At 46.7% G+C, this 23610-nt stretch overlaps 1 protein-coding gene across 3 annotated transcripts in view; it reads left to right on the plus strand.

Moving 5' to 3' along the window:
- LOC121188826 (transcription factor COE3-like) overlaps positions 1-23610 on the plus strand; it is a 110903-nt gene that overhangs the window by 51464 nt on the left and 35829 nt on the right. For 2 of the 3 annotated variants that reach the window (XM_041048743.1, XM_041048745.1), the window contains exons 7-9: positions 17954-18035; positions 18121-18238; positions 22486-22619. In XM_041048743.1, the coding sequence (XP_040904677.1) occupies positions 17954-18035; positions 18121-18238; positions 22486-22619 (334 nt within the window). The remainder of the gene's footprint in view (positions 1-17953; positions 18036-18120; positions 18239-22485; positions 22620-23610) is intronic. The other variant, XM_041048744.1, reaches the window with a different exon arrangement.

Genomic DNA, 23610 nt, shown 5'->3' on the forward strand with positions numbered 1-23610 from the left:
GGAATCTCAGTGTGTCCCGTCTCTGTGTTTCCTGTTCTTGGATCAGACTGAGACCCTCCGGTCCGGTCTGGTCCGGTCCGGTCTGGTCCGGTCCGGTCTGGTCCGGTCCGGTCTGGTTCTCAGGTGTGTGCAGCAAACCCTCCTGCTGGTTCATGCTCCTGAGTGAAGAACTGCCTCTCATGGTGGATTCATTAAACAGCAGCATCAGACAGGAAGTGACAGGTCTTCATAGGGGTCCTCAGGACCACGCCGTCCACCACAGATCTAATGATCCTCATCACATGATCAGATCAGATTCACCTGTTGAGCCTGATCACACACACAGTGTTTTACCTGTGTTTATATGAACCTTCATCATCATCATCATCATCATCATCATCATCGTGTTCTGTGTGATGATGAAGCTTAACCCACCAGGTGCTGACAGGACGCACTGTTTTCTTGTTGTTGTTGTTGTTGTTGTTGGACAGCTGGTGAAACCAGCAGGTGTGTGTGTGTCAGGTGGACGTCAGACGGTTTTTTTTTGTGTGTGGACCTGACGTGTGTTGGTCCTCGTTCGCCTGTGGGTGAATTTTGATTGGTCCTGGCTCCATCCGTGTTGGCTCAGCTCTGGTCCAGCTCTGGTCCAGCTCAGGTCCACGGGGGTAGGTTTTGTCCTTGGTGTGCTCTCCTTTGGCCGGCCTGGTTCTTCTCCATGGGCCGGAGCGACCCGCCTCGCCTGTCGGCTGCCAGGTCGCACTTTCCCACTGAGGGACGATCAGCGGTCGAGCTGGCTGCACGCCCTGTCTCTCTCTCCCTCCCTCCCTCTCTCTCACTCTGCCCCCCCCCCACACTCCCCCCATCATGTGAATACAGAACATGTGGAGTATTTTTCTGTCGATTTTTTCTGATTTGATGTTTGAATATTTTAGAGATTCAAAATAAAACCTTTGTCCTGTGAGAAATAAAGTCCACGTATACAAAGACAGACTTTGCAGAGTGGGACAGAATACTCAGGGACAGACGGGGACAGTTTTTGTCTTTACATTGAACAGGTTCTACATAAACTACAGAGAGAAACAGGGACTGAGTGCAGAGCTGGACTCTAACATGGACTCTGGTCCTCAGCAGAGGCTCTAAGAGTTTCTCCTTCTTCTTTAGACTCTGAATTCTGCTGCTGGTCTCTGGACTCAGAGACTCTGAGACTTCAGACTGGGACCAGTCACACTGACATGTTGGTTCCTATTAAAGGGGCACAAGAGGTCGAGTCTCCAGTTGGGTTCAAAGGCGTTTCCGATCTGTTTCCGATCCGTTTCCGTTCGGTGGGAAGGTGGAGCTGAGAGCTGCGTCTTTCTTCTTCACTGACTTTAAAAGGTCAGACTCTGAACCTGAGTCATTCATGAAGTTAAACTCTGCAGTGAAAAGCGTTTGGACGGAGGAGTGTGTGTATCATATGTGTGTTTTACGTGTGTGTGTGCGCGCGTCCATGTGTCGGCCTAATAAACTCCGTCTCTGAGGAGGAGGCGGAGCTGTGATCTCAGTTCATTAAGTGACTCGGTCCTCTAACGAGTCACGGCGCTCGCTCACACTCGGCTGCTTTTTAATTAATCTTTATTTTTCTCCAGCCCCCCCCCCCCCACCCCCCTCGCCCCCCGATCCTGTGTGGCGTTAACACCTCACGAAATGCCGCCGCAGCTTCGGGGCAAAGAGTGGCGCCGCGTCGAGGTGCACGGAGGAGGGAGCTGAGGGTTTCGGGTCCGACGAGCCGCCCGCGGGGAATCACAGATGTGAAAGATTTGATTTGACGAGGGTTTGAGCACCCGCCCGAGCCGCCGTCAGATTTTCCACTATTTATCAAACATTCACGGTCCCAGCCTCTGGTGTGTTCTGACAGCAGCAGGAGTTAAAGAGGGAAGTGTTGCTTTTCTCACCTGTAGGGCTGCAGCTTTTAGTATTCCCTCTAATGTCTCTGACAGAGTTTTCATTCTCAGCCCAGTTCAAACAGAAAGAGTAATTCTGTGTAAATGATCTTCAATTCTTCCCAAAAGCCGAACGTCGGCGGCCTCTCGACGGCGGCGCCGGCTTTCATCTCCTGGTTCAGGAGGATGGAGCTGATCTGGGACTCTGCCAGACGGAGGAACCTGCTTCTCCAACATTAAAACAGCTCGATGGTCTAAAAGCAACCCTGAGAAATCGGCCTACAAATTTAATGACACCTATTATCTCAAAGGCTACAAATCTGCTTTGTAGTCTTCTCCCTCCAGTACACCTCCCTCCCCCCTCCTCCCTCCCTGTCAGACATGTTGAAGTCTTTCCAGGTGAGGAGCTCGAGCTGTTTGACGTCGTGGTTCGTCAGAGCAGCAGCTCGTTTCTGACAGGAAGACACAGGAAATCAAAACTCTCAATATCTGGTGCCGAATCAAAATGAGGCCTGAGATGAAGTTTTCATTCTCACAGAAGTCGGAGAAGTTTTCCTTCCTGTTTTCACTTTATCACAGAGCTGATGTGAAACTTGTCTCCATGTCTCACAGATCAGACTCAGTCTTTAACTTTAACTTTTAACTTTACACTGAGTTTATTTATTTTACTTATTTCTACCATGTCACCTTTTTTCCGGTCAGTATTTGGCCTCCGTACCCGCCCGGCTGCCGCTCGGTGGTGTGTGTTTTCAGTGGCGTGTGTGTGTGTGTGTGTGTGTTTGCGGTGGTCGAGGTGCGTTTGGTTCACGCTGTGTAACACTCCTGCCCTCTGTTTGCGCTGACGGTGCAGTGTCATCGCTGACTGCTGGCAGCCAAAAGAGCCGTGAAAACAACAAAAAGGCCAAAAAAAAACAAACTGCAGCAGCAACACTTCAACGGCGAATCAAAGCCAAGGCCGCGTCGCGTGGAAAACACAGCGAAGGAGCGGGAAACAGAGATTGACACGGACCATACAGCACTTGACAAGCGTCCTCGTGGCGTTTGTTCAGCCAAATTAAACACTCAGGACTGTTTTCACCTGCTCAGGCAGGCAGCCGCGCATATGGCCTGCAAGTTAAAAATAAAGACAATGCGCATACATTAGCATACATAATGCAGAGCGACCCCCATTTAATATGCAAATTCCCTGAAATATTACTGAACACCTTCTGTTCGGAGAGAATACATTTGAATTTGCAATTAGAATTATCCTGTATAATTAATGAAAAGCGTCAATTTTTGGCTGCGCGCTAATTTGATTAAACATGGTGATGAGGCGTTTAGAGGCGCCGCTGGATCGTAGGAGAAAAGAGATCCCAGGGAGGACCTGCAGGATCCAGATCAGGTGATCGTGTACTGCGGTCCTGTATGAGGCCACGTGGGTGGGGGGAGGGTGTCTCCTCCTCCTGTCCTCCTGACCTGGACTGTGTGTTACACAGTTAATATGTGATAATAGTTTTGTGTTCTTCTGAGTGTGCACGTGCGTGTTTGTGTTTTAATTTTTCATCTGTCCTGTGTGGCACTGTGATAACACTCATCAGGATCATTTCTTATTGATTATTGATGATTGATTAGTGTGGATCCAGCCAGGATGCTGCTCAGGTCAGATGTGCGATGAGGTTCTTCTTTACTGTTGTGAAACCGTGTGCTGATGTTTCTGCGTCCACAGAACATCTGGTTTCCGCCATTACACGTTTACATCTGTCAGAGCTCAGTTTGTGTGAAACGGCCTCACCATGGTTTGAGGTTGGGTTCTGACGTGTGTGTGTGTCACATCATGTCTGGGCACCTTCAGGAGGTGACACTTCATTCACGTAGTTGTGATGTGTCGTTCCTGCGTCTGCGGGGACATGAAGGACGGTTTGTCTCAGCTGTTTTGGGTCTTGCTCTCCGAGGTGGAGACAGAGGTCTGCACATCTGATTTAACCACTTGTTGATCTGGTTTTGGCGCCAAAGTCCAGCCGCTGACTGAGTTTCCTTTTTTAAATTGGCAGATTAGTGGTCCAGGCTCAGGACTCTGGATTGTTCCTGTTCACTTCCTGTTCCTCCTCATCACCTGATTCACAGCTGATCGTTGTAATCGCTGAGCCAGAATGAATAAACCTGTATACACACATCTTTATATAAAGGCCGTGAGACGTGAGGTTACAGGAGAACGGAGCCACAGGAGGTGGTCAGTGAACGCAACACGTTTAGTGTGTTTCAGTCGTTTTACACTGAACATTAAAGCTGATGATGATCTGATCTGATACGATTATTAAAATATAAACATGAAAATATAAAAACTGTCAGAATCAGCTGAATGAATGAATGAATCACTCATGGTTGGACTTTAGTATTTAGCCTTGATGGTTGCACTGAGGCCTTAGTGCACGCACACACACACACACACGCACACACACACACACGATAAGAATCCCAGGACAGATCAGGTATTTGTCCCGGGATAAGGAGCAGATCATGGAGACAGTTCCTGGGAAATACCAGGATCTCAGTTCCTGAAGATCAGCCCCAGATCGAGTTTCTGTCTTTATTTACCAGAGCAGATGAGACACTGGAGGAATGTCTCTCTGTCTCTCTCTCTCTCTCCCTCTGTCTCCCTCTGTCTCTCGGCCGTCTGGATGCCATTAGCTGTGAATGATTTCATCAGTAATCCACTTACAGCAGGCTGAAAGTATGAAGAGATGGATGCTGACATCAGTCTGCTCCGTGGACGAGGGGAAGGAACGGAAAGAGGAAAAGAAATAAATAAAATCTTTTAAATGTGATAGAGATTGAGATTGAGGTGACGGCTGATCTGAGGTCAGGTCTGGTGGCAGGGTTTAGACGGAGGCTGGTTAGCTGTGCTCGGTCTGTGGACGATGTGTCCTGCTGTGTTGCAGGTAGGAGGTGTTTTCCTCAGAACCTGACGAAGGATGAGTCGGGTTCTTTACGAAGCAGAACCAGGACGAGGAGCGTGTTCGTTTCACAGGACGAACCTTTCTGTCCTCTGTTTTTCTCGAGTCTTGCCTCAGATATTCAAGCCTCCGTTGGCCGAGCGCGGCCCAAGGTCAGGCCAGATGGTGCGGCTGGCTTCACCTTGCTGCTGACCGCTGGTCCCAGTGCAGCAGAGTGGAGCCGCCGCCAAACAGATGGAGGATAACAGTGAGTTTTAAAACCCTGAAATGTGCAGTGGAGGTTCAGCAGGAAAACGCCGTCCACAGAAAACATGTTTTCTCCGAGCTGTTTATGCCAATTAGGTGTGTTTTCTCTTTACTCCTGTTTTTGGGTGTGTGTGTGTGTGTGTGTGTGTGTGTGTGTGTGTGTGTGTGTGTGTGTGTGTGTTTAATTTGGCTGCACCATCCAACGTGATTTTGGTGTCGACGCCGACTTCAAAGCAGAGTAAATTACATTTACTTTGTAATGCTTGCATCATTATTCCTCCTCTTTATCAGCAGCCAATCAGCAGTGTGTGTGTGTGTGTGTGTGTAGCAAACTCTATATTGCTCATCCATATTTAATTAGTATTATTATTATTACTTCCACTGTAACTAGTAGTACTTGTACCACCTCCATCACTACTGTTAAATCATAAATTTCCCTGAAATTAAAAAATCAAAACTAAAATCAGTGATTACAACAATGTGAAAGTAAAGGCTCCTCTGAGCAATCCACAGTTTTCTTGTGTTACTGACGACAGAGCTTTGGGCCTGAAGTCAAACTTAGACACACAGTACATGAGTCAGCGCTGTGTGCTGTGTTCAGGCTTCACTGTGTGAGGATACACATCAGGCTGATTTTTAAATGTGAACATTTTGTATTTGTTGTTATATTTTGACTGAATTTGTCAGTGACCATGAAAACAATAGAAACTAAAATGCAAAGTCCAGTTTGTGACAGTTGTTGATGTGAAAATGAGAATGAGGAGAATGAGACTTTCCTTCTCACGTCACAGCGCCGTGCTCTGACCTGAAAATCATTTCCTACACACAAAATGAAACTTCACATTAAAAGTCAATGATCAAAATGATCGTGTTGGTTTAAATTTACCTGGAAGCAGTGAGTAGTAATTACATAAAGAATGATTAAATAATCAGATGTTAATATTAGCAGCAGACTGCCATGAGCGGCTGCTTAGAAGACAGAAAATCTCTCTTGAAAGTGGAGATTTGAAAAATAATCATCAGGGCTGAAAGGTGGAGATGATTAGTTGAAGTTGGCTCAGATATGTAAAAACAGCGGACTGTTCCTTTAAGCGGCAGAACGAGCAGCTGCTCCTCAGCTCGTGGCTCCTCCTGTTTGTCACCTTGGGGTCAGTAATGATCGGATTCGTTTCCGGGGCCCGTTCAGGTGACACGTCAACATTTTGTTTTCCTTCTCTCTCTGAGTTGAAGCAGCAGCAGCAGGAGAAAAGGTTAAAGGAGCATGAAGAGATATTGAAATGAAATGGTTGGAAGGCAGGCCCCAGGCGTTTATTCAAATGACTGAGCTTCTTTTTTCCTTTAATTTTGGTTCAATAACGCTGGACGTTGAGCCATCAGCAGTCAGACACTTAATTAAATACCTCAGCAGCTGCAGCAGCCGTGCGAGGCCTGCGTGGAATAGTAATGCACATAAAGAGAAACATTTGTCCACTGATGAGTGAGAGATAAATCTGAGCTGCCGGCCTCAACATCTGATCACATCAACAGACCTGAGGAGGTCACACACACACACACACGCACACGCACACACACACACACGCACACACACACACACACACACACGCACACGCACACACACGCACACACGCACACACACACACGCACACACGCACACACACACACGCACACGCACACACACACGCACACACACGCACACACACAGACACACAGGCACGCACACACACACACACACACACACACACGCACGCACACACACACACACACACACACACACGCACACACACACACACACACACACACACGCACACTGACTGACGGACAACTGGATGTTTCTGCACGAGTAATAGTGGTAGCACTGGTGGTAGCACTGGTGGTAGCACTGGTGGTGTGTGTGTAGGACAGTAATAATGGTGGTGGTGCAGCCTCCTGTCAGTTAGTGTTAGCTGTGGCTGTGGTCGTGGTGGTTGTGGCAGTAACAGTAGTGGTAGTTATGGTATCCACTGCATCCACCATACCACTGGAACGCTCCTCCGATCGCTGCACGTGCCGATGGAGCAAATGCAGAAGAAGAAAGTAAAGCATGAATTAGCGTGGTTAGCATGGTTAGCGTCTATCTGTGGTTTGAACGTGGAGCAATAATTAAATCATGTTGTACATATTAAGAATTTACTGCTCAGGCAGGCGTGAGAGCGAGAGCGTTAAATGAATCATAAAACTGGAGATGTTTTTTATAAATGAATGAAGTGCTGAGAGGAACCATTACTGTCACTTAGAGCGTCAGCTGACCTTTAGGTCCGTGTAACAGCAGGTTGTTCAGGGCAGAGGCAGGTTACAGACGGTCGGCTGAATATTTCATTGTGAGAGGAAAACAGCTGAAAATAATCATGCAGACCTTCGCTACCTGCTCGTCTCTGATTGGGACAAACTGGCAGTAAATCTCTGGAATATAGACAAACTTTTCATGGATGGAAACAAAAACTGTCCCAAATTACCACAATGAAAAGCCTGTGGACACTGAGACAGACAGTCTCACCATTTTAAACCTGTCCCAGAGCATAGACAGCACCACTCAGACACCGAGTGATGGCTTATTCTGAAAATCATAATAAATGACAAGGCCGCAGGCGTTAGGTCAGAGACGTGGAGTTAGAGGTGATAAGCTGAAGGAAGAGTTGAAGAGCAGAGCGATGTGTTCCTCTCAGCCTGATCGTGGTTCAGAAACAAAGCTGCAGATAAACTCTGAGGCTGGTGCTTTGCTTGTTTGCTGCTCTGAGTAATGAGAGCGAACCGGAGGAAGTGCTCTGGGATTTTCAGGTCAGAGCAGAGTCGACAGGTCAGGAACTCACTGAGGTCTGACTGTTAAAAACAGAGCCCGTTTCCCCCAAAGAGCAGCGTCACTCCAGCTGCTAACACCCCTTCTTCTTCTTCTCTTTCTGTATTTTGGTCTTTTAAATAAAGTGGTCTTTGGAGGTCTGACCTTTATTTTGGAGGGTTTAACATGAAGCAGCCTTAAAGCTGAATACAGCACCTGACATCAGCTGCCGATGTGCCTTTCAGCCACATGCTGCTCCGCCACGATCACATTTATATGAAACGTCAAACTTTTCAGGAAAGAAATCCGTCCAGGTTTTAGCTTTTACTTTGAGGCCATGTCTGGAGTTTATCTGCAGGGTTTCAGGAGGATTTCATCAGACTAGAAGCTGAAGGATCTTCTTCTTCCAGAGAGAATATAGAAATCCTTATGTTCATGTGATGATAGGGTTACCAGGGTTTCTGCAGGATCTATAAAAACACCTGCAGTTATGCTATAGATGCCTAAAAAACTCAAAAAGCAGCACATTATGTTTTTCAGGGACCTGAGTATTTCCTGGAAATGTGCAGTGCCTGACCTTTAACCTTCACGCTGACCCTGAGATTCAGCATTGATTAGTTTCAGTCCCACAGAGCTGTATGTTTAACCTCTCTTTTAAATCCATGACGGGCTCCTGGAATCAGATTTTAGAGAAAATTCAGCCAAAAGTTGCTCTTAATATTTTACACAAAGAAACAGAAACAACACCCACACAGAGACACAGGCTGACGCACCAAACTGCACATTAAAAACATAGCATTTAATATTTCCTGTTATCAAATCAGTATTTTATGGCTCAGCACTGGTCTCAATCTTTTGTGTTTACATTGTAGGTGAAGTTAAAATGTTTTTGTCATTTCAACTTTGAAAAACTCTTTAGAGTCAACACTTACTGGAACAGTTCTCTTGGAGTGACCATAAAAAGTTAGAGCGACGATAGCTGCCAAACACAGGCTGGTTCAGGTAATAAATTAAGTCGCCAGCAAATGCTAATGTTGACAAAAATGATATTTTAGCACATGCTAACTTAGCTGTTAAAATAGGTTGCTAATAAATGTGGCTGAATAACAGACCCTAGCTAGGCTGAAAAATTAAGTTGCTAATAAATGCCAAGTCATCTTTAAGTAAATTGTTAGCCAATGCTAACTTGAATCCAACTTTATCAATGTTGCTACCTTCCAACAAATGCTAACGAATGTTAGCTTAGTTTGTAAAATAAATCAGTAGCTATGCTAATGAAGTGATAAAGCTCCTGATAAAGTTCTATAAAAAGAAACAGGAGCAAAAAACTGACAAAACTTTAGACAAAAACATAAAACTTAAAGTGTGTGCGGCTGAAAACCTGAGAGGTAAAACAACAGACACCTTATACATCTTTAATCTGGAATCATTTTTACTGAATTCAATTCTAACAAAGTGAAATTAATATTAACATCTTTTGCCCCTGAAATTCCCTGAAAGACCCTTGAAGGTCACCTGGAGTTTGCTGGACAGTTTGAGAACCACCAATTATATTTGAATGTTTAATAGGACAAATTGCCTCTGTGTGAATTAGGCTGTAGAGTATTTAATGTAGTGTTGCAGGTTCCTCTCTGTGTTCCCCCTGAGCTACCCGGCTGTTTCCAGGCTGTTTCCACGCTGTTCTTATACTGTTTTACAAGCTGTTTCCAGGTGATTCTCATATTGTTTTCCAGGTGGTTTTCCAGGTTGTTTCCAGGCTGTTTCCAGGTGGTTCTCAGATTGTTTTCCAGGCTGTTTCCAGGTGGTTTTCAGATTGTTTTCCAGGTTGTTTCCAGGCTGTTTCCAGGTGATTCTCATATTGTTTTCCAGGTGGTTTTCCATGCTGTTTCCAGGCTGTTTCCAGGCCTCCTCTCTCATGATTCTCTCTGTTCTGGGTATCTGTTGAGGTTTATCTGGTAGCAGCCGTTCGCTCGACGCACCCTCTGGTTGACAGTATGCTGCCAGGCTGTCAACATATACTACTCAACGTACACTGAGGACTGTGTGGCCACTTTGGTGCAGTTTGTGTAGTTTGATTTGTGCTTTGGTTGTTGTGTTGACTGTCTCAGACAGTCTGCTGGATGTGTTGTCAGATTGAAAGTCTCCGGCTTTTTATTTCAGTTTATTTTTGAGGTTTTGTGCAGGAAGCAGCACGTTGGGCAAAGGTTATCGTACATTCTGTGTAGGTGGTTTGATTATTGATAGTTCTCAACACTGATCACTTCACAGCGTGATTCAGGGAAGTGTGATCCAGAAGCCTCCAGGTGGTCACACTAACTGTGAGGAAAACAAACACACAGCAGAGAAAAGTAAGTCCTGAATAACACAGAGCTTTTCACCTGTTTGGAATCAGCTCAGTGTTTCAGGCTGTGGATGAATCTGTGTCACATTAGATCAGTTTATCAGTTCTAACATCGTCTTCATCACTATTTACTCTCACAGCCGCTTCTGTTGTTGACTTTCACAAAGAACTGCAGTAGAAGGCGGTGTCTAAATATGTTGCTGAGGCTTTGTGTGTGTGTGTGTGTGTGTGTGTGTAATCCAGGGTGTAATTGCATGTTTCTTAGCGTGTACTCTGGCTCTTAAACAGGTTTACATGGGTGTGTGTGAGTTTCCATGCCTGTGATTGGCTGTACAGTATGTTCACTCTGTGTTTTATGAGGACATGCGCTCGGATGTTTTTCTCTGAATTCTGAATCTGACTCCGATTTCCACCTCATTTTTAAGTCATGATGTCAAACACACACGCACGCACGCACACGCACACACACACACAAACTCAAGCTTCAGCGTTGCGTCACACGGATGATTTTTCGATCGTGGAGACAAATACACTGATCGTCATGACAACGCTGCCAAAATACAGCTGAGGAGTAACTGGAGGTCACTGTGGGAGAGTGTGTGTGTGTGTGTCTGTGTGTGTGTGTGTGTGTGTGTGTGTCTATTACTCATGTTGTGGGGACATAAATCTTTCACAAAGTCACATTGGAGTGGACTCAACTCCCTTTTGAGGGACAAATGTCCCGTCAGAGTCTCTGAGTTTGGGAATGTAAATCAGTTTTCACAGAATTCACTGAATCCAAATCCTTTGTTTGGTGTGAATGAAAACATCAGGAAAATGTTCTGCAACACAGTGAAAACAGTAGAAATTCATCATTTAGTGAATAAGGTTTGAGGTTCAACTGTTTCTTTATTGTCCTAGGGGACATTTGTCAGAGGGACAGAGGGACAACATCAGCAGCAGTAAATCACAGAGCGAGTGCTCCGTGATTGTGGCTGTATAAATAAAACTGAACTGAACAAATGTGAGTGCAAAGGTCAAAGTGTTCAACGTGAATCACTCAGTGAAATAAATCTCAGGTGATCTCAGGTGAACGTTACCTGAAGGTGGACTGGCTGCTGCTGCAGGTCACAGAATACGGATCAACACAGAGCCAGACTGAGGCTGAACACTCGTCCTCAGGTTTTCCCCCTTCACTGAGATTATTACACACTGTGTGTGTGTGTGTGTGTGTGTGTGTGTGTGTGTGTGTGTGTGTGTGTGTGTGTTGTAAACTGGTTTACTCAACCAAAAAAGTCTTTTTTCAGTTTCTCTGTTTGTCCCTCGCCCTCTCTCTCTCTCTCTCTCTCTCTCTCTCTCTCTCTCTCTCTCTCTCTCTCTCTCTCTCTCAGGCAGTATGAAATAATTATGGGATGTTCTGTTCATCTCTGTGCTCGAGGAACTCAGCATGTGTTTTTTTTTTTTTATGCAGCATCTCCAAAACATTTGCACAGAAACACACAAACACACGTTTGCACAGCGATCTTTGCTGGGACAGAGCACACACACACACACGCGCACACACACACACTCACACACACACACACACTCACCTCCAGCTAACAGGAAACAGCAGAGCACAGACAGGAAGACGCTGCCTGACTTTCCTGTTGGACATCTCTGTCTCAGACTCTTTAGACTCGTCTTTTCCTTTTTTATGTTTCTGCTTCTGAAGATCCGGAGAAACTCAGCGACAGTCTGACGCTCAGAGTCTGCTGTGCATCTCCGCCACGTTAGCATGAGTCCGTGAGCGCCGGCGACACTGTGACACGCTGCTGGGATTATTGCCTGTGAGCGTTGATCATTCGATCACCTGCTGAGCTGAATCAGACAGATTTAGCTCATCTAGTCAGCAGATGATATTTTAAAGCCATTACTCAGCAGTGGAGCTCCTCTGCTCCTTTTCCCTAAAGATGAATAAGAATAATATTATATTTAATAACAGGGAAATACTGTCTCCATGCTGAAAACAGTGGAGGAAATCCTGCTCCAGAGACCCGGACCTGGTGTCCCTCAGGTGATCCGAGTTAGAGTCAGGTGGGGAGGGTGAGTGGGGACGTGTCCATCGGGGACAGGGTCCATTGTGGAGGCTCAGTGAGCATCAGTGGAGCCTCCTGACGAGCTGCTGAACCCAGGAAGTTAGCATGAGCAGTGACACCATGGCTGAGCAGACCCAGACAAAGTCCTGCCCACCGAGTGATTGACAGGTGACGAGCAGGTTTTACACACAGACATAATCGATCGATTAGCAGCTGAAATATTTTTCCCTGCAGACAAATTTCTTCCTATGTTTTTAGATTTGGTCATCGGCGTTCGATCCTGCGATGAAGTCATCACGTTCTCCACTTCGTTTATTCATTTATTTTCTGATAGATTTTGTGTCACATTATTTTTAACGCAGAAAAATTTACCTCCGGTCACAGGGGGGGGGGGGGGGGAGGGGGGAGGGGGGGTGTAAGCATCTCTGTTTTTATAGCGATCGATTCAGATTGATTAGTTTCAGATATTTAACACGGCAGCCCTTCCTCCCCCAGTCCCCCCCCCTCCCCCCCCCCGGCCTCTCCCCCTCCCCTCTCCCCCTCCACACTTGTTTGCTCTCGTCACTGTTGCTTTATTTGCGAAGACAGAAACGAGCGGCCGGCGATCCGCAGCCTCCCAGAATGCATAATGCTGGCACTCAATATTTCAGAGCGAACAAATGAATTGCACGAGGCTCTTTTAGCAGAATAAACTGCTTTTGCGTGTCAAGACAAAGTCTGGGGAATAAGGGACCAAGGACCTAATGTGTTGTGACAATAGACAGTAGAGAGGCTGTGTTTATGTGTTGGTGTGTGTGTGTGTGTGTGTGTGTGTGTGTGTGTGTGTGTGTGTGTGTGTGTGTGAGAGAGAGAGAGAGAGACAGAGAGAGACAGAGGCAGATCTGTTCCAGGGACTGTTTTAGTGCCTCATCAAATATTTAGTTTGATTGTACATGGTCCTGTAATTGCCATCTTGGCTTGTGAATTATTGATGGCGTGTAGCAGAGCCAAGGAGGGCCCTCATCCACACACACACACACACACACACACACACACACACACACACACACACACACACACACACACACACACACACACACTCGTGTGCTGTAATAAGGCCAGACAAAAGCAAACACACACGCGCTGGTGCTGAGGCCAGTGAATCATCATGTAACGTAATGGGCATGAAGCTGCTCTTGTTTCATATCCTAATTATCTGCAGAGGAGCATCATCTGAATTCCTCAGTAATTATTTGAAGAGGGCGTTTCAACAACATGGCAGAGTCAATATTAGACTTTACTCGACCCTCTAATGAGGCAACGCTTCGACGAACGCCTTCCCGCCTTCTTCTTCTTCTTCTGATGTTTCTGCAGCACAAACTGCCTGCAAGCTTGTTTTTCTCTTTCTTTTCTGCCTTTTGTTTCTCAGACGCAGAAGCTCCTCGCTTTGTTCGTTAGCAGCAAACAAATGAGATGTGACGGTGAGGCAGTTAGCGGGTTAACCAGGACGGATTGTTGCAGGCTCGGCGGTGGCCTCGGCTCGCCACGCTCGCGTTCTGCTTTATTTCAGTTTTGTCACCCGTGCGAAGAGCTGATGGTGGCGTGCTGGCCTGGACTCGCCGGGTGGTCAGGTGGTAAACTCGCAGCGGCGGGCGGCGTGGTGGCTCCTCACAGAGAGAATCAAACTGTGAGGGCGAGCAGCATCAGCAGCGGCGGCGATGGCGGCGGCAGAATCAGCAACACGGCAGCTTTTAAAAATACTCCTGCTGAAATATTGATTTTTTTTCCTGCTTCTTTTTCTTTCTTGCCTAACGTAATAAGTGAGAGACTCCAGGGAGAGAGTGTGTGTGTGTGTGTGTGTGTGTGTGTGTGTGAGAGAGCATCCTCTCAGAGTGTGTGTGTGTTCATATGAACTGTACATGTGTGTGTTTCTGTGTGTGTGTGTTCATCAGGGCCTTGTAATCTGAGCCCGATGTAATTGCTTCCCATAGTGCCCTGGGTGTGGTCAGAGGTGACATCATCCATAGCAGCCAGTGAAAATGCTGTAGTCAGACCGGCGCCCCCCCGCCCCCCCTCGTCCCCCCCTCGTCCCCCCCCTCGTCCCCCCCGGGACGGTGCCAGTCTCCAGGTGAAGCTGCCTGGTCTGAGGTGACACCGTCAGACCTCGTGTGTCTGAGAGGAGAAACCTGGTTTTCTATCAAACATCATGATCATCGGTTTCAGATTTATAAGAACGACGTGCAGGTGTTTACGTCCCTCACCTGGAGACAGAACCGGTGTTTAATTTGTATTTAAGTCTTCAGACGTTGTTCAGTGTGTTTGGTGATGTGTCAGTGAGAGTCCTCCGTCCTCCGTCCTCCGTCCTCTGTCCTCTGTCCTCTGATCTGCTGATTTCATGTTTCCAGTCGCCTCAATGTTTCTGTTTTTCTCATCAGTTAAGTTTCAGAGGACGGGTGAGGACGGGAGAGGACGGGAGAGGACGGGAGAGGACAGGAGAGGATAGGAATAAATAGGGAGGAGCTGAAGTGTGTCTGTGCTGTTGAGTTGTTGTTGTAAGGTGCGTGTGTTGTGTTTTTGTATCAGCCTTTGACGTGTATCAGTATGTTTTTGTTTCTTGTATGTTTATCATTGTGTCTGTGTATGTGTGTAACAGTGTGTATCACTTTGTGTGTGTGTGTGTGTGTGTGTGTGTGTGTGTGTGTGTGTGGTCGAAGCAGCTTGGTTATATTTGTGTGTCTTTAAGTGTATCTGTGAATTTTGTTGGTGTGTGTATCAGGATGTAGTCGTGTGTGTGTGTGTGTGAGTAGTGTACTGTATGTGTATATGGTCTGAGCAGCCCATTGAGTTTGTGTGTGTACTTGTGTATTTGTGTGTGTGTGTGTGTACATGTATTGTGTGTGTGAGTCTCTGGTCTTGTCTCCAGCTGCGTTTTAATGCGATCCTCATCGATCCATATCAGCTCTCTGAAGGACTCAGTATCATCTGAATGGAGCTCCATATTATTCTGTTCACTGCCATAAAGGGCATTAGAGCCTCCAGAGCAGCAGATCAGCTTTCAGTCGATACACACACGCACACACACACACACACACACGCACACACACACACGCACACACACACCGCCTGTCTCTCCACCCACCTCCTTACCTCTGTGTGTCTCTTTAAAGGGTAATTCCACCCAAATGAAAACCAGCCGCGTCTCTGTCCACGCAGAGGTTTGAGATTTCCGCCTCAGCGTCTCTGTCCGGCAGCAGTGTCCTCGTCCACACGGTGAAGACAGTTTTCACTGGGACCTGTCACTGCTGCACAAATCACCGACACAAAATCACTGGCAGTAAAAATCAACCGCATCATCGATAAACTAAAAATATCAACACAGTCACACACACAATGACCAGAAATCCAGGACCTCCTGCCCGTCAGTCGCAGGACCAGGGGACGGGCGTGTTGAGGTTCGGGATCAGGAGTTTGAAATATTTTCAAGTGCAAACAGTTTTTCAGGGATTGTTGTTGAGCATTGAGGAGATTTGGATTTAATCCTGATCGTGTGTAAATGATTCGGGGTTTAAGTGTTTCTGGGTTCATCACAGCCTCACTCTGAATCTGGGATTAATTCATGGATTTTAATCTGTATCAAGGTTTTCAATAGATATAAAAATATATTTAAAAAATATATAAAATCCCTTAGAACCAAATAACATGAAAAGCAGCCCTGATTTTTTTTTAAAAATTCTGAATCGAGAAAATCCATGTTGGAAAATTTCAGTAGTTTTGACACGATAAAACGCGTTAAACTGCGACGGTGACCAGTTAAAAACCTCTTCACATCTTATATCCATGAATTAATCCGGCGTTTTCACCTCAGCTGAGATGAAGTGGAAGCTGAAGTGTTAATTTTTCCCCTTAAAAACCTCTCAAACCAGATCAGTCACAGTCCGTGAGTTATTCCCCTCAAAGTCCCAGTAGGAAGCAGCGTGATTCCTTCGCTGTCACTGGGAAAAGACGGCGCTTTAAGGTAAAAGTTGACGGATTTAGTTTGAGAGATAAAACTGTAAAAACCTGCAGTGAAAACCCGGCTCAGCTCCTGCTGTGTGTTTTTAAAGGTATTGTTAGTGTCTTATTAAGGTGGAAATCGATGCCGCCCTCACAGAGCCCAGCCCCCCCACCCAGCATGCCTTGCTGAAGCAGTGGAGTAAGGAGGCGGGGTGGGAGAGGATGGGTGTGGGTATTCTGCCGAGGTTATCCCCTGGTTAATGTGACATGTCTGTCTGCGACCTTGCCGCTTGTTAACTGCCCGGATTATTATTGTGATAATGTGGCAATTAAAAAGGAAGCGCTCCATCAGAATGGGCGGGGGGCGGGTGGGGGTGGGGGGGGCTTATGGTCCGAGAGATGGATGTGCGCAGATTACAAGGCAGTGGGAAATGCATTAAGGTGGCAATCCATTCTGACCCCCCCTCCCCTCCCCCACCGTCCTCCTCCGAAGCTGCGGGTTATTACCGCCCGTCCTCATTGATATCCGTTCCCAATCAATACTCCTCTGCTGCCGTAAAAAACCGCGTAAATCAACAGACGGTGAGCGAGAGAGAAAAATCAAAAGGCGGCCCCTAATGAGACGCCATAAGTCTGCAGGAAGTGTCGACTGTCTTTATCAAGACGCCGCCGCTGAATGATAATTTGATCTGCTGAGAGACGAGAGGCGAGATGTGACCTGACACGAAGAAACAGAAACACTGACGCCCAGAGGACAGACGCACGCGTGGACGGCAGTGAGAGGCGCGAGGCCTCGCTCTGTCCTCGAACGCATCGTCTTTCCAATAACACCAAGAAAGTCCTGTCTGAGACTGAACACGTGTGCAGGACACTGATGTGTTTACAGTGTCACAGAATGTGTCTCTCACATCAACATGAGGACGTTTTACTGAAGGTGCGTTTGCAGACGTCACCGTGAGCTCAGAGGAATCAGCACGTTCACTGTTCTATACAGAACCAATCGATTGACGGAGAACATGAGTGGCAGGTGAATCAGTGATCAGGCCGCAGAGACGCTTCATAAATACTGGATTATAATTATATTATTGATAACTGATTAGTCACGTGATCCAGTCCTCACAGTGTGTTTATGAATGAATAATTCATTCACTGTTCACAGGGGAATTTCAAACGGTTCATAAATATCTTCATAATTCATGAAAATGTGTTGAGCTTCAAGCTTAAAACAAACAAACATAAAAAAAGATTTAAATTCCATTACGATGTTTTTCTAAAGCTTTGTTCATATGAGTTTTATTAACGACAGGTCGTTGAAATCTTCCTCTGATATTAATGAGTTTCTAATTTTATTTTATTTTATATTTCTTTCCATTAACTGACTGCAGCTTGTTTATTTTAGTTTTATTAGTTACTGAAAATGTGGTCATTTTTTAAAATGTGTTGTTTCTCCTGTGCTTTTACGTTTGTGTGAGGGTCAGTGTGTCTTTAAACTGTGTCACAGTTTATTTCTCTGGAGACCTCTGACTCTGTCAGGAGCTTTTATTTTGGTGAAGCGTCCCCTGATGTAAAAGGAACTTCCTGTAGAGTCGGACTGAGCCCGACTTCACTTCCCTCCGCTCCTGTGTCTGACCCTGGGTCAGTGTTTGTGCCGGCTCTTAATGAATGTGATGTCTCTGTCCCTCTGCTCTCAGATTCTTCCTGAAGTTCTTCCTCAAGTGCAATCAGAACTGTTTGAAAAATGCGGGAAATCCTCGGGACATGAGGCGGTTTCAGGTGAGTCTGACTCCTCCCACTCTTAAAATGACGACACGCACTCAAGTGAAGCGGCTGTAACTGACCCTGAGGTGTCTGTGTCCAGGTGGTGGTTTCCACTACAGTCAACGTGGACGGTCACGTGCTCGCCGTGTCAGACAACATGTTCGTCCACAACAACTCCAAACATGGCCGCCGCGCCCGACGCCTGGACCCTTCTGAAGGTAAGACGTCGCTCAGAGACACTTTTAGAGGTTTAGGTTTATTGCCTGTGATGAGGACGTAGAGCTGTGGGTTTTATATGAGACAAGCTGAGGGACGATTCCTGTGTGACGACGTCGTTCCCTCAGGACATCCACTTGGCTCCACAACACATTTACCTGAGTTAACAGTTAAAGCAGCACAGACAGTGATCCAGTTTGTCTCTATCATGAAGACGAGGTCCTGACTTTTAGTCCAGAAACAGATCCTACATGTCCCATAATGCACCTGTCTTTCATTAGAGCCTCCCTGGCTGGGAGACAGCTCCAGCAGGCTCTGTGCGCCGGATTTAACAGGCTGATGAGGACAAACCATGACGACTTTCACGTGTAAAAGCAGCGGAATAGCCCTTTAAAGAGCAGCGTGACATTTAGGGGAAACCTCCTGGATCTTATAAAACCGAACCCTGATCTGATACAGTCACAGTTAGAGTTGCTGCTCTGGTGTTTGACCTAAAATATGGAGAAAGACAAAAAAAAAATATTGGATGTCACAGACGCAAAAACACAAAAAAGGACCACAGCGAAGGGACTCTGAGGACGTTGTCCTTTACAGGCTGAAACAGGGACAACTGGTCTGTGTGAAACCCTCCAGGTGCAGGCCGTCTCCGTCCTGCCCCGCGTTCCTGTTGGACATCCTGCACTGTCGGGAGGCGACGGCGAACAAACGCTCCGTTCTTCCAGCGTCCGCAGCGACCAAATAAAATGCATCATTCGAGTATAAACTTCACACGCTGAAACTCGACTCTGAGAGCTGGAACTCACAGTAACATTTCCTCTGAAGTTGTAAACTTTAATACCACTTTGCCCTGTCCCCGCTCTATTAAACCCCCCCCCACCCCCGCCCCCGCCGCCTCACTGTGGCGCTTCCAGGAGCGATGACATAAGCCTCTTGCTTGATTCGGTCTACTTGGAGTGCCAGGAGGGTGGAGCTTAATCATACCAGTCCCAGGTTTTTCAGACGTGGGTCACAGGAGTGTGGACTTAAATATCAGTGTGTACTTCATGTAAACTCCCTGGCACTCACTGTCCCACCCACCTGGCACCGACAGCAGAGTAAAACAAACTCACAATACGGTAACTATTGTTCAAACACCAGGCGCCAGTCAGGTATGAACAGATCAATCAATCGATCTCGAACTTTCCAAATTGCCTTCCTCTGCAGTTTCCCCTCAGCTCGCTTTAAAGTTTGACCAAGCAGCCACCGCATCACGTAACCGTGCGCTTTCCCTCAGCTCGCTTAAAAGTTTGAGGCTTTTCCAGGAGAGATGGTGTAACTGCCTCACTTGTTTTAATCTACTTGGAACACCATACGGGTGGGGCTTACCACACCAGGCCACTGGAAAATACTGAGTAAAACTCTAAGTAACAAAGAAGTCTTTTTCACTTTCAGATACTTTTGTTTAAAGTTCTCACCACTTGTCGTTTTAGTCCTGCGAGGTAAACACCACCCATCTGGGACGTTCAGTAAGGCAAAACAAACCCTAAAACAATTTGCCACCAGTCAGACATCAAACCGCCATCGTGTCCTCTCTCTCTCACCTCCCAAACCACCTCGCTCTGCAGTTTCTTTTGACTTCTTTTAAAGTTTGAGGCTTTTCCAGGAGAGATGGTGTAACTTGTTTGCTTTGTTTTAACCTACTTGGAACGCCAGACGGGTGGGGCTTACCATATCAATGCATCCAGTAAACTCCTGGTGACAAAAAGTAGATTGAATCAACTTTCTCTGTGATAACTGTTTGTCTGAACTTTCAGACACTCATCATTTAGTCCTCTTAGACAATCTCCACCCCTCTGGGACATACAAAAGAGTAAAACAAACCCTTAAACAATTTGCCACCAGTTAGACTTCAAAAATCTGTTGTGCCCTCCCTCTTTCCCCTCCCAGATGACTACCTCTGCAGTTTCCCTCAACTTGTTCTAAAGTTTTGAGGCTTTTCCTGGAGCCGGTGATGTAACTGTCTCGTTTGGTTTAACCTACTTGCAGCACCAGATGGGTGGTGTTTATCACAGCGGGGGCATTCAGACAGGATAAGGTTGTTGATCAAAGAAAAAAGCAGTGTAAGCTGACCTCCTGTGATCGCCCAAACTTTTGTCACACTTGCTGTGCTGTTCTTTGTGGCAAACCCCACCTGTCTGGCACGTCCAAAGGGATAAAACAAGTGCTACTTGACACCGATATGTCATTTAGCAAGCTGAGATGTTCTTGTTTCTCACCTGTGAAAACACTTTGAAACACTGAGGAAACCTCATCAAATCAGCACTTAAACATTCATGCACAGAGACGTTTGTGCTCAGAGGGCGCCAGGCGTACTGTACGGTGTCCTGCAGGGGCCAAAAGGGGCCCGTTGTTTACCAGGCAGCCCTGTATCTCGGCCCACGGAGGAAAACTCCAGGCCTTTCATCTCCTCCAGACTGGGATGTTTTCAGAGGCGATAAAAAGCCCCAACATCTGCTCCCGCCTTTGTCACCAACCCTCAACCCCCCTGTCTCCTCGATAAAACTTTCCACCGCCTGCTCCTCGCCTTTGTCCTCTATTCATGTGATTGGAGAGTCACCATCACCATCACCCCCACCCCCACCCCCACCCCCAGACCCACCGGGCTGTTTGTTTACTGCTGTGACAAAAGGGGAAAATTAATAAGGAGATGACAATTGACTCCTCAGAGCGGGAAAAGCCTCGACCCTGTGCAGCAGCTGCAGGGTTCGGGGAGGCTGAGCCGACGCTTTTCTTTCATCTGAAAACACTGAGCAACTTTCAGAATCTGACACTGTAACCGAAGGGGGGGCGACGAAGACCCTGAGGCTGCCGGGAGTCTGACACAGTCCCACCGTCACTTTAAATGTCTGTTTGATAACTTCCACATCATGTCCTGACATGACAGCTCCAGGTCCATCAACACACAGTCTCACACACACCGTCCTGCTGCAGCACCTAATGTGGATTAATCCGCCGCTGAAAATAGTCCCCAACTAAATCACTGCTTCCTCCTGTTTGATCAAATCTACAGCGAGTGAATGAAAATATATTTTTATGGGGAGTTTTTAAAGACTTCAGGAGGAGCCGGTCTCTGAGTCTGTGAGAGGGTACATTTATTTCATAAACCAAAGAACTGGACAGACCAAAGTGTGACCTGATGATGGCGCTAGAGGGGAAGTCAGAGGATCAACCAAGTTATTACAGTTCATCCTTAGGGGACCATGAACACCACAGTCCAACTGTAGTTAAGATATTTCAGTGTGGACTGAAGTGCTCGAACAGCAGACTGGACAGAGGAGCTGGACTCTGATGGACTCATTCATCTCGTCTCAAGAAATCATCCCTGCTGGACACACTGTCTGTATAATGCTGCTTATCATCCATCCACCCATCCACCATTCATTCACTCATCCATCCACCCATCCACCCATCATCCATTCATCATCCCTCCATCATCCCTCCATCCATCCATCATTCATCCATCATCCATTCATCCATCCATCCATCCATCCATCCACCCAACCATCCACCCATCATTCATTCATCATCCATCCCTCCATCCCTCCATCCTCCATCCCTCCATCCTCTCTTGCTTTTCCATGAGCTCTTACTGTCAGCAGCTTGTAGTAGAAGGTCATTACAGTGATGATAGTGGTGGAGATTGTGTCGTTTAATAGAGTCTAAACTCAGCTTTATAGATCAGCTCACACAGTAAACAAATGGAAAGTCAAAGCTCTAACTGGAACAGAGTCATCCTCCCAGTAAAACAGCTGCTGGTCCGGGAAGAGGCTGTAAACCCGCGGAGCCTCGTCTTGTTTCCTCGCAGCTCTGAGTCCGTCCGCCTGTCTGACTCGACCCGACAACAGTCTAGTCGCGGCGGAGACGCTGTTTATGTGCAGCCCCTGATTGATCCCTGTGGCACTGGAAAAACCAATCATTTTGCATGTATTAGCGGCGTGTTAGTGGCGGGCTAAGGCTGCTGGTAGATCTGCTCTGTGTGGAGGGAAAATGTGAGTTCGGTGAACAGCTGCTGTTTAGTTAAAGATGCGTTGTCTGGTCCTGAAACCGTGAAGTGTAAACAGTGAAGGTTGGAGGTCAGAGGTCAAACAGTGATCACAGTTTTCTGTGTGGGAAATAAGACGTGCTGATGTTTTCGTGGCGTATTTTATTTTTCGGCTGTGTTTCTAACTGTATCGCTCATGTTTCCGTCGTGTCGCCTGTGTTTCCGAAGCAGCCACGCCCTGCATCAAAGCCATCAGTCCGAGCGAGGGCTGGACGACCGGCGGAGCCACCGTCATCCTCATCGGGGACAACTTCTTTGACGGTCTACAGGTCGTCTTCGGCACCATGCTGGTCTGGAGCGAGGTGAGCGCAAAACTCAGTCCTTTTCTTACAAAAGTGAAAGAGGAAGCAGCTGATGCCAGATGTGTTTTTATTAAACGATTTGATGGGTGAGTCACTTAAAGTGTTTCTTGGCACCATGAAGGAGACGTGTTCGGACGTCTGACATATTTCTGAGGTATATTCTCTTTTTTAAACATTTGCTTTGCCACAATTCAGAGGGAAATATCGTGTTTTTACTCCACTGCAGTTTTTTTGGAAATTAAAAAAACTCTTTAATACCAAGAGTTTCTCATTTTCATTATCCATGAATCTGCTGATGATTTTCTTGTTGAAACAAATTGTTTGGTCAGAAAACTGCTGATCAGTTTCTGAGACGTCTCAGTTTACAGTCACATCAACAGAAAAACAAGTTTAGCTTCATAAACGTTTATTATCAAATCAGCTGCTAATTCATTTTCCATAAACTGATTGATTGAACACATCAAAAAGCTTCACTTGGCTTAAATAAGTGAGTTTATCAGAGGAAATCAATAACTGATCGGAGCTTCTGCCTGAGCCTGCTCTCTGAAAGCAGCTGCTCGTGCAGCGCTCTCCATCTTCTTCACACACACCCGTCGACACACACACACCCGTCGACACACACACACACACCCGTCGACACACACACACAGTCGTAGAAACACCTGCGTCTGTATCTGTGCAGTTCTGCATGTCCCCAAAAATATGTAGATGCAGTTTGTGTTGAGCTGCAGGAGGAGCCGCGCAGACGGCGCAGCATGAAATATTGAAGCGGGTCCAGAAGAGCAGAACACCTGGTGGGGAAGGAGAGGAGCAGGCGTGAGACAGACAGATATACCTCCACACGCTGCTCGCTTCACATCACACGCTACTCGCTTTGATCAGCGTCGTCAGGCGGACTCCAAAGCCCAGCATCCCTCTGAACGCAGACTGCACGCTGACCCAGATTGGAGGAGGACTGTCGGAGTGTTTTCCACACAAAGTTTTTATGGAG

The sequence above is a fragment of the Toxotes jaculatrix genome, chromosome 10 (assembly GCF_017976425.1).
Source record: "Toxotes jaculatrix isolate fToxJac2 chromosome 10, fToxJac2.pri, whole genome shotgun sequence".
In the NCBI taxonomy this organism is placed as follows: Eukaryota; Metazoa; Chordata; class Actinopteri; family Toxotidae; genus Toxotes; species Toxotes jaculatrix.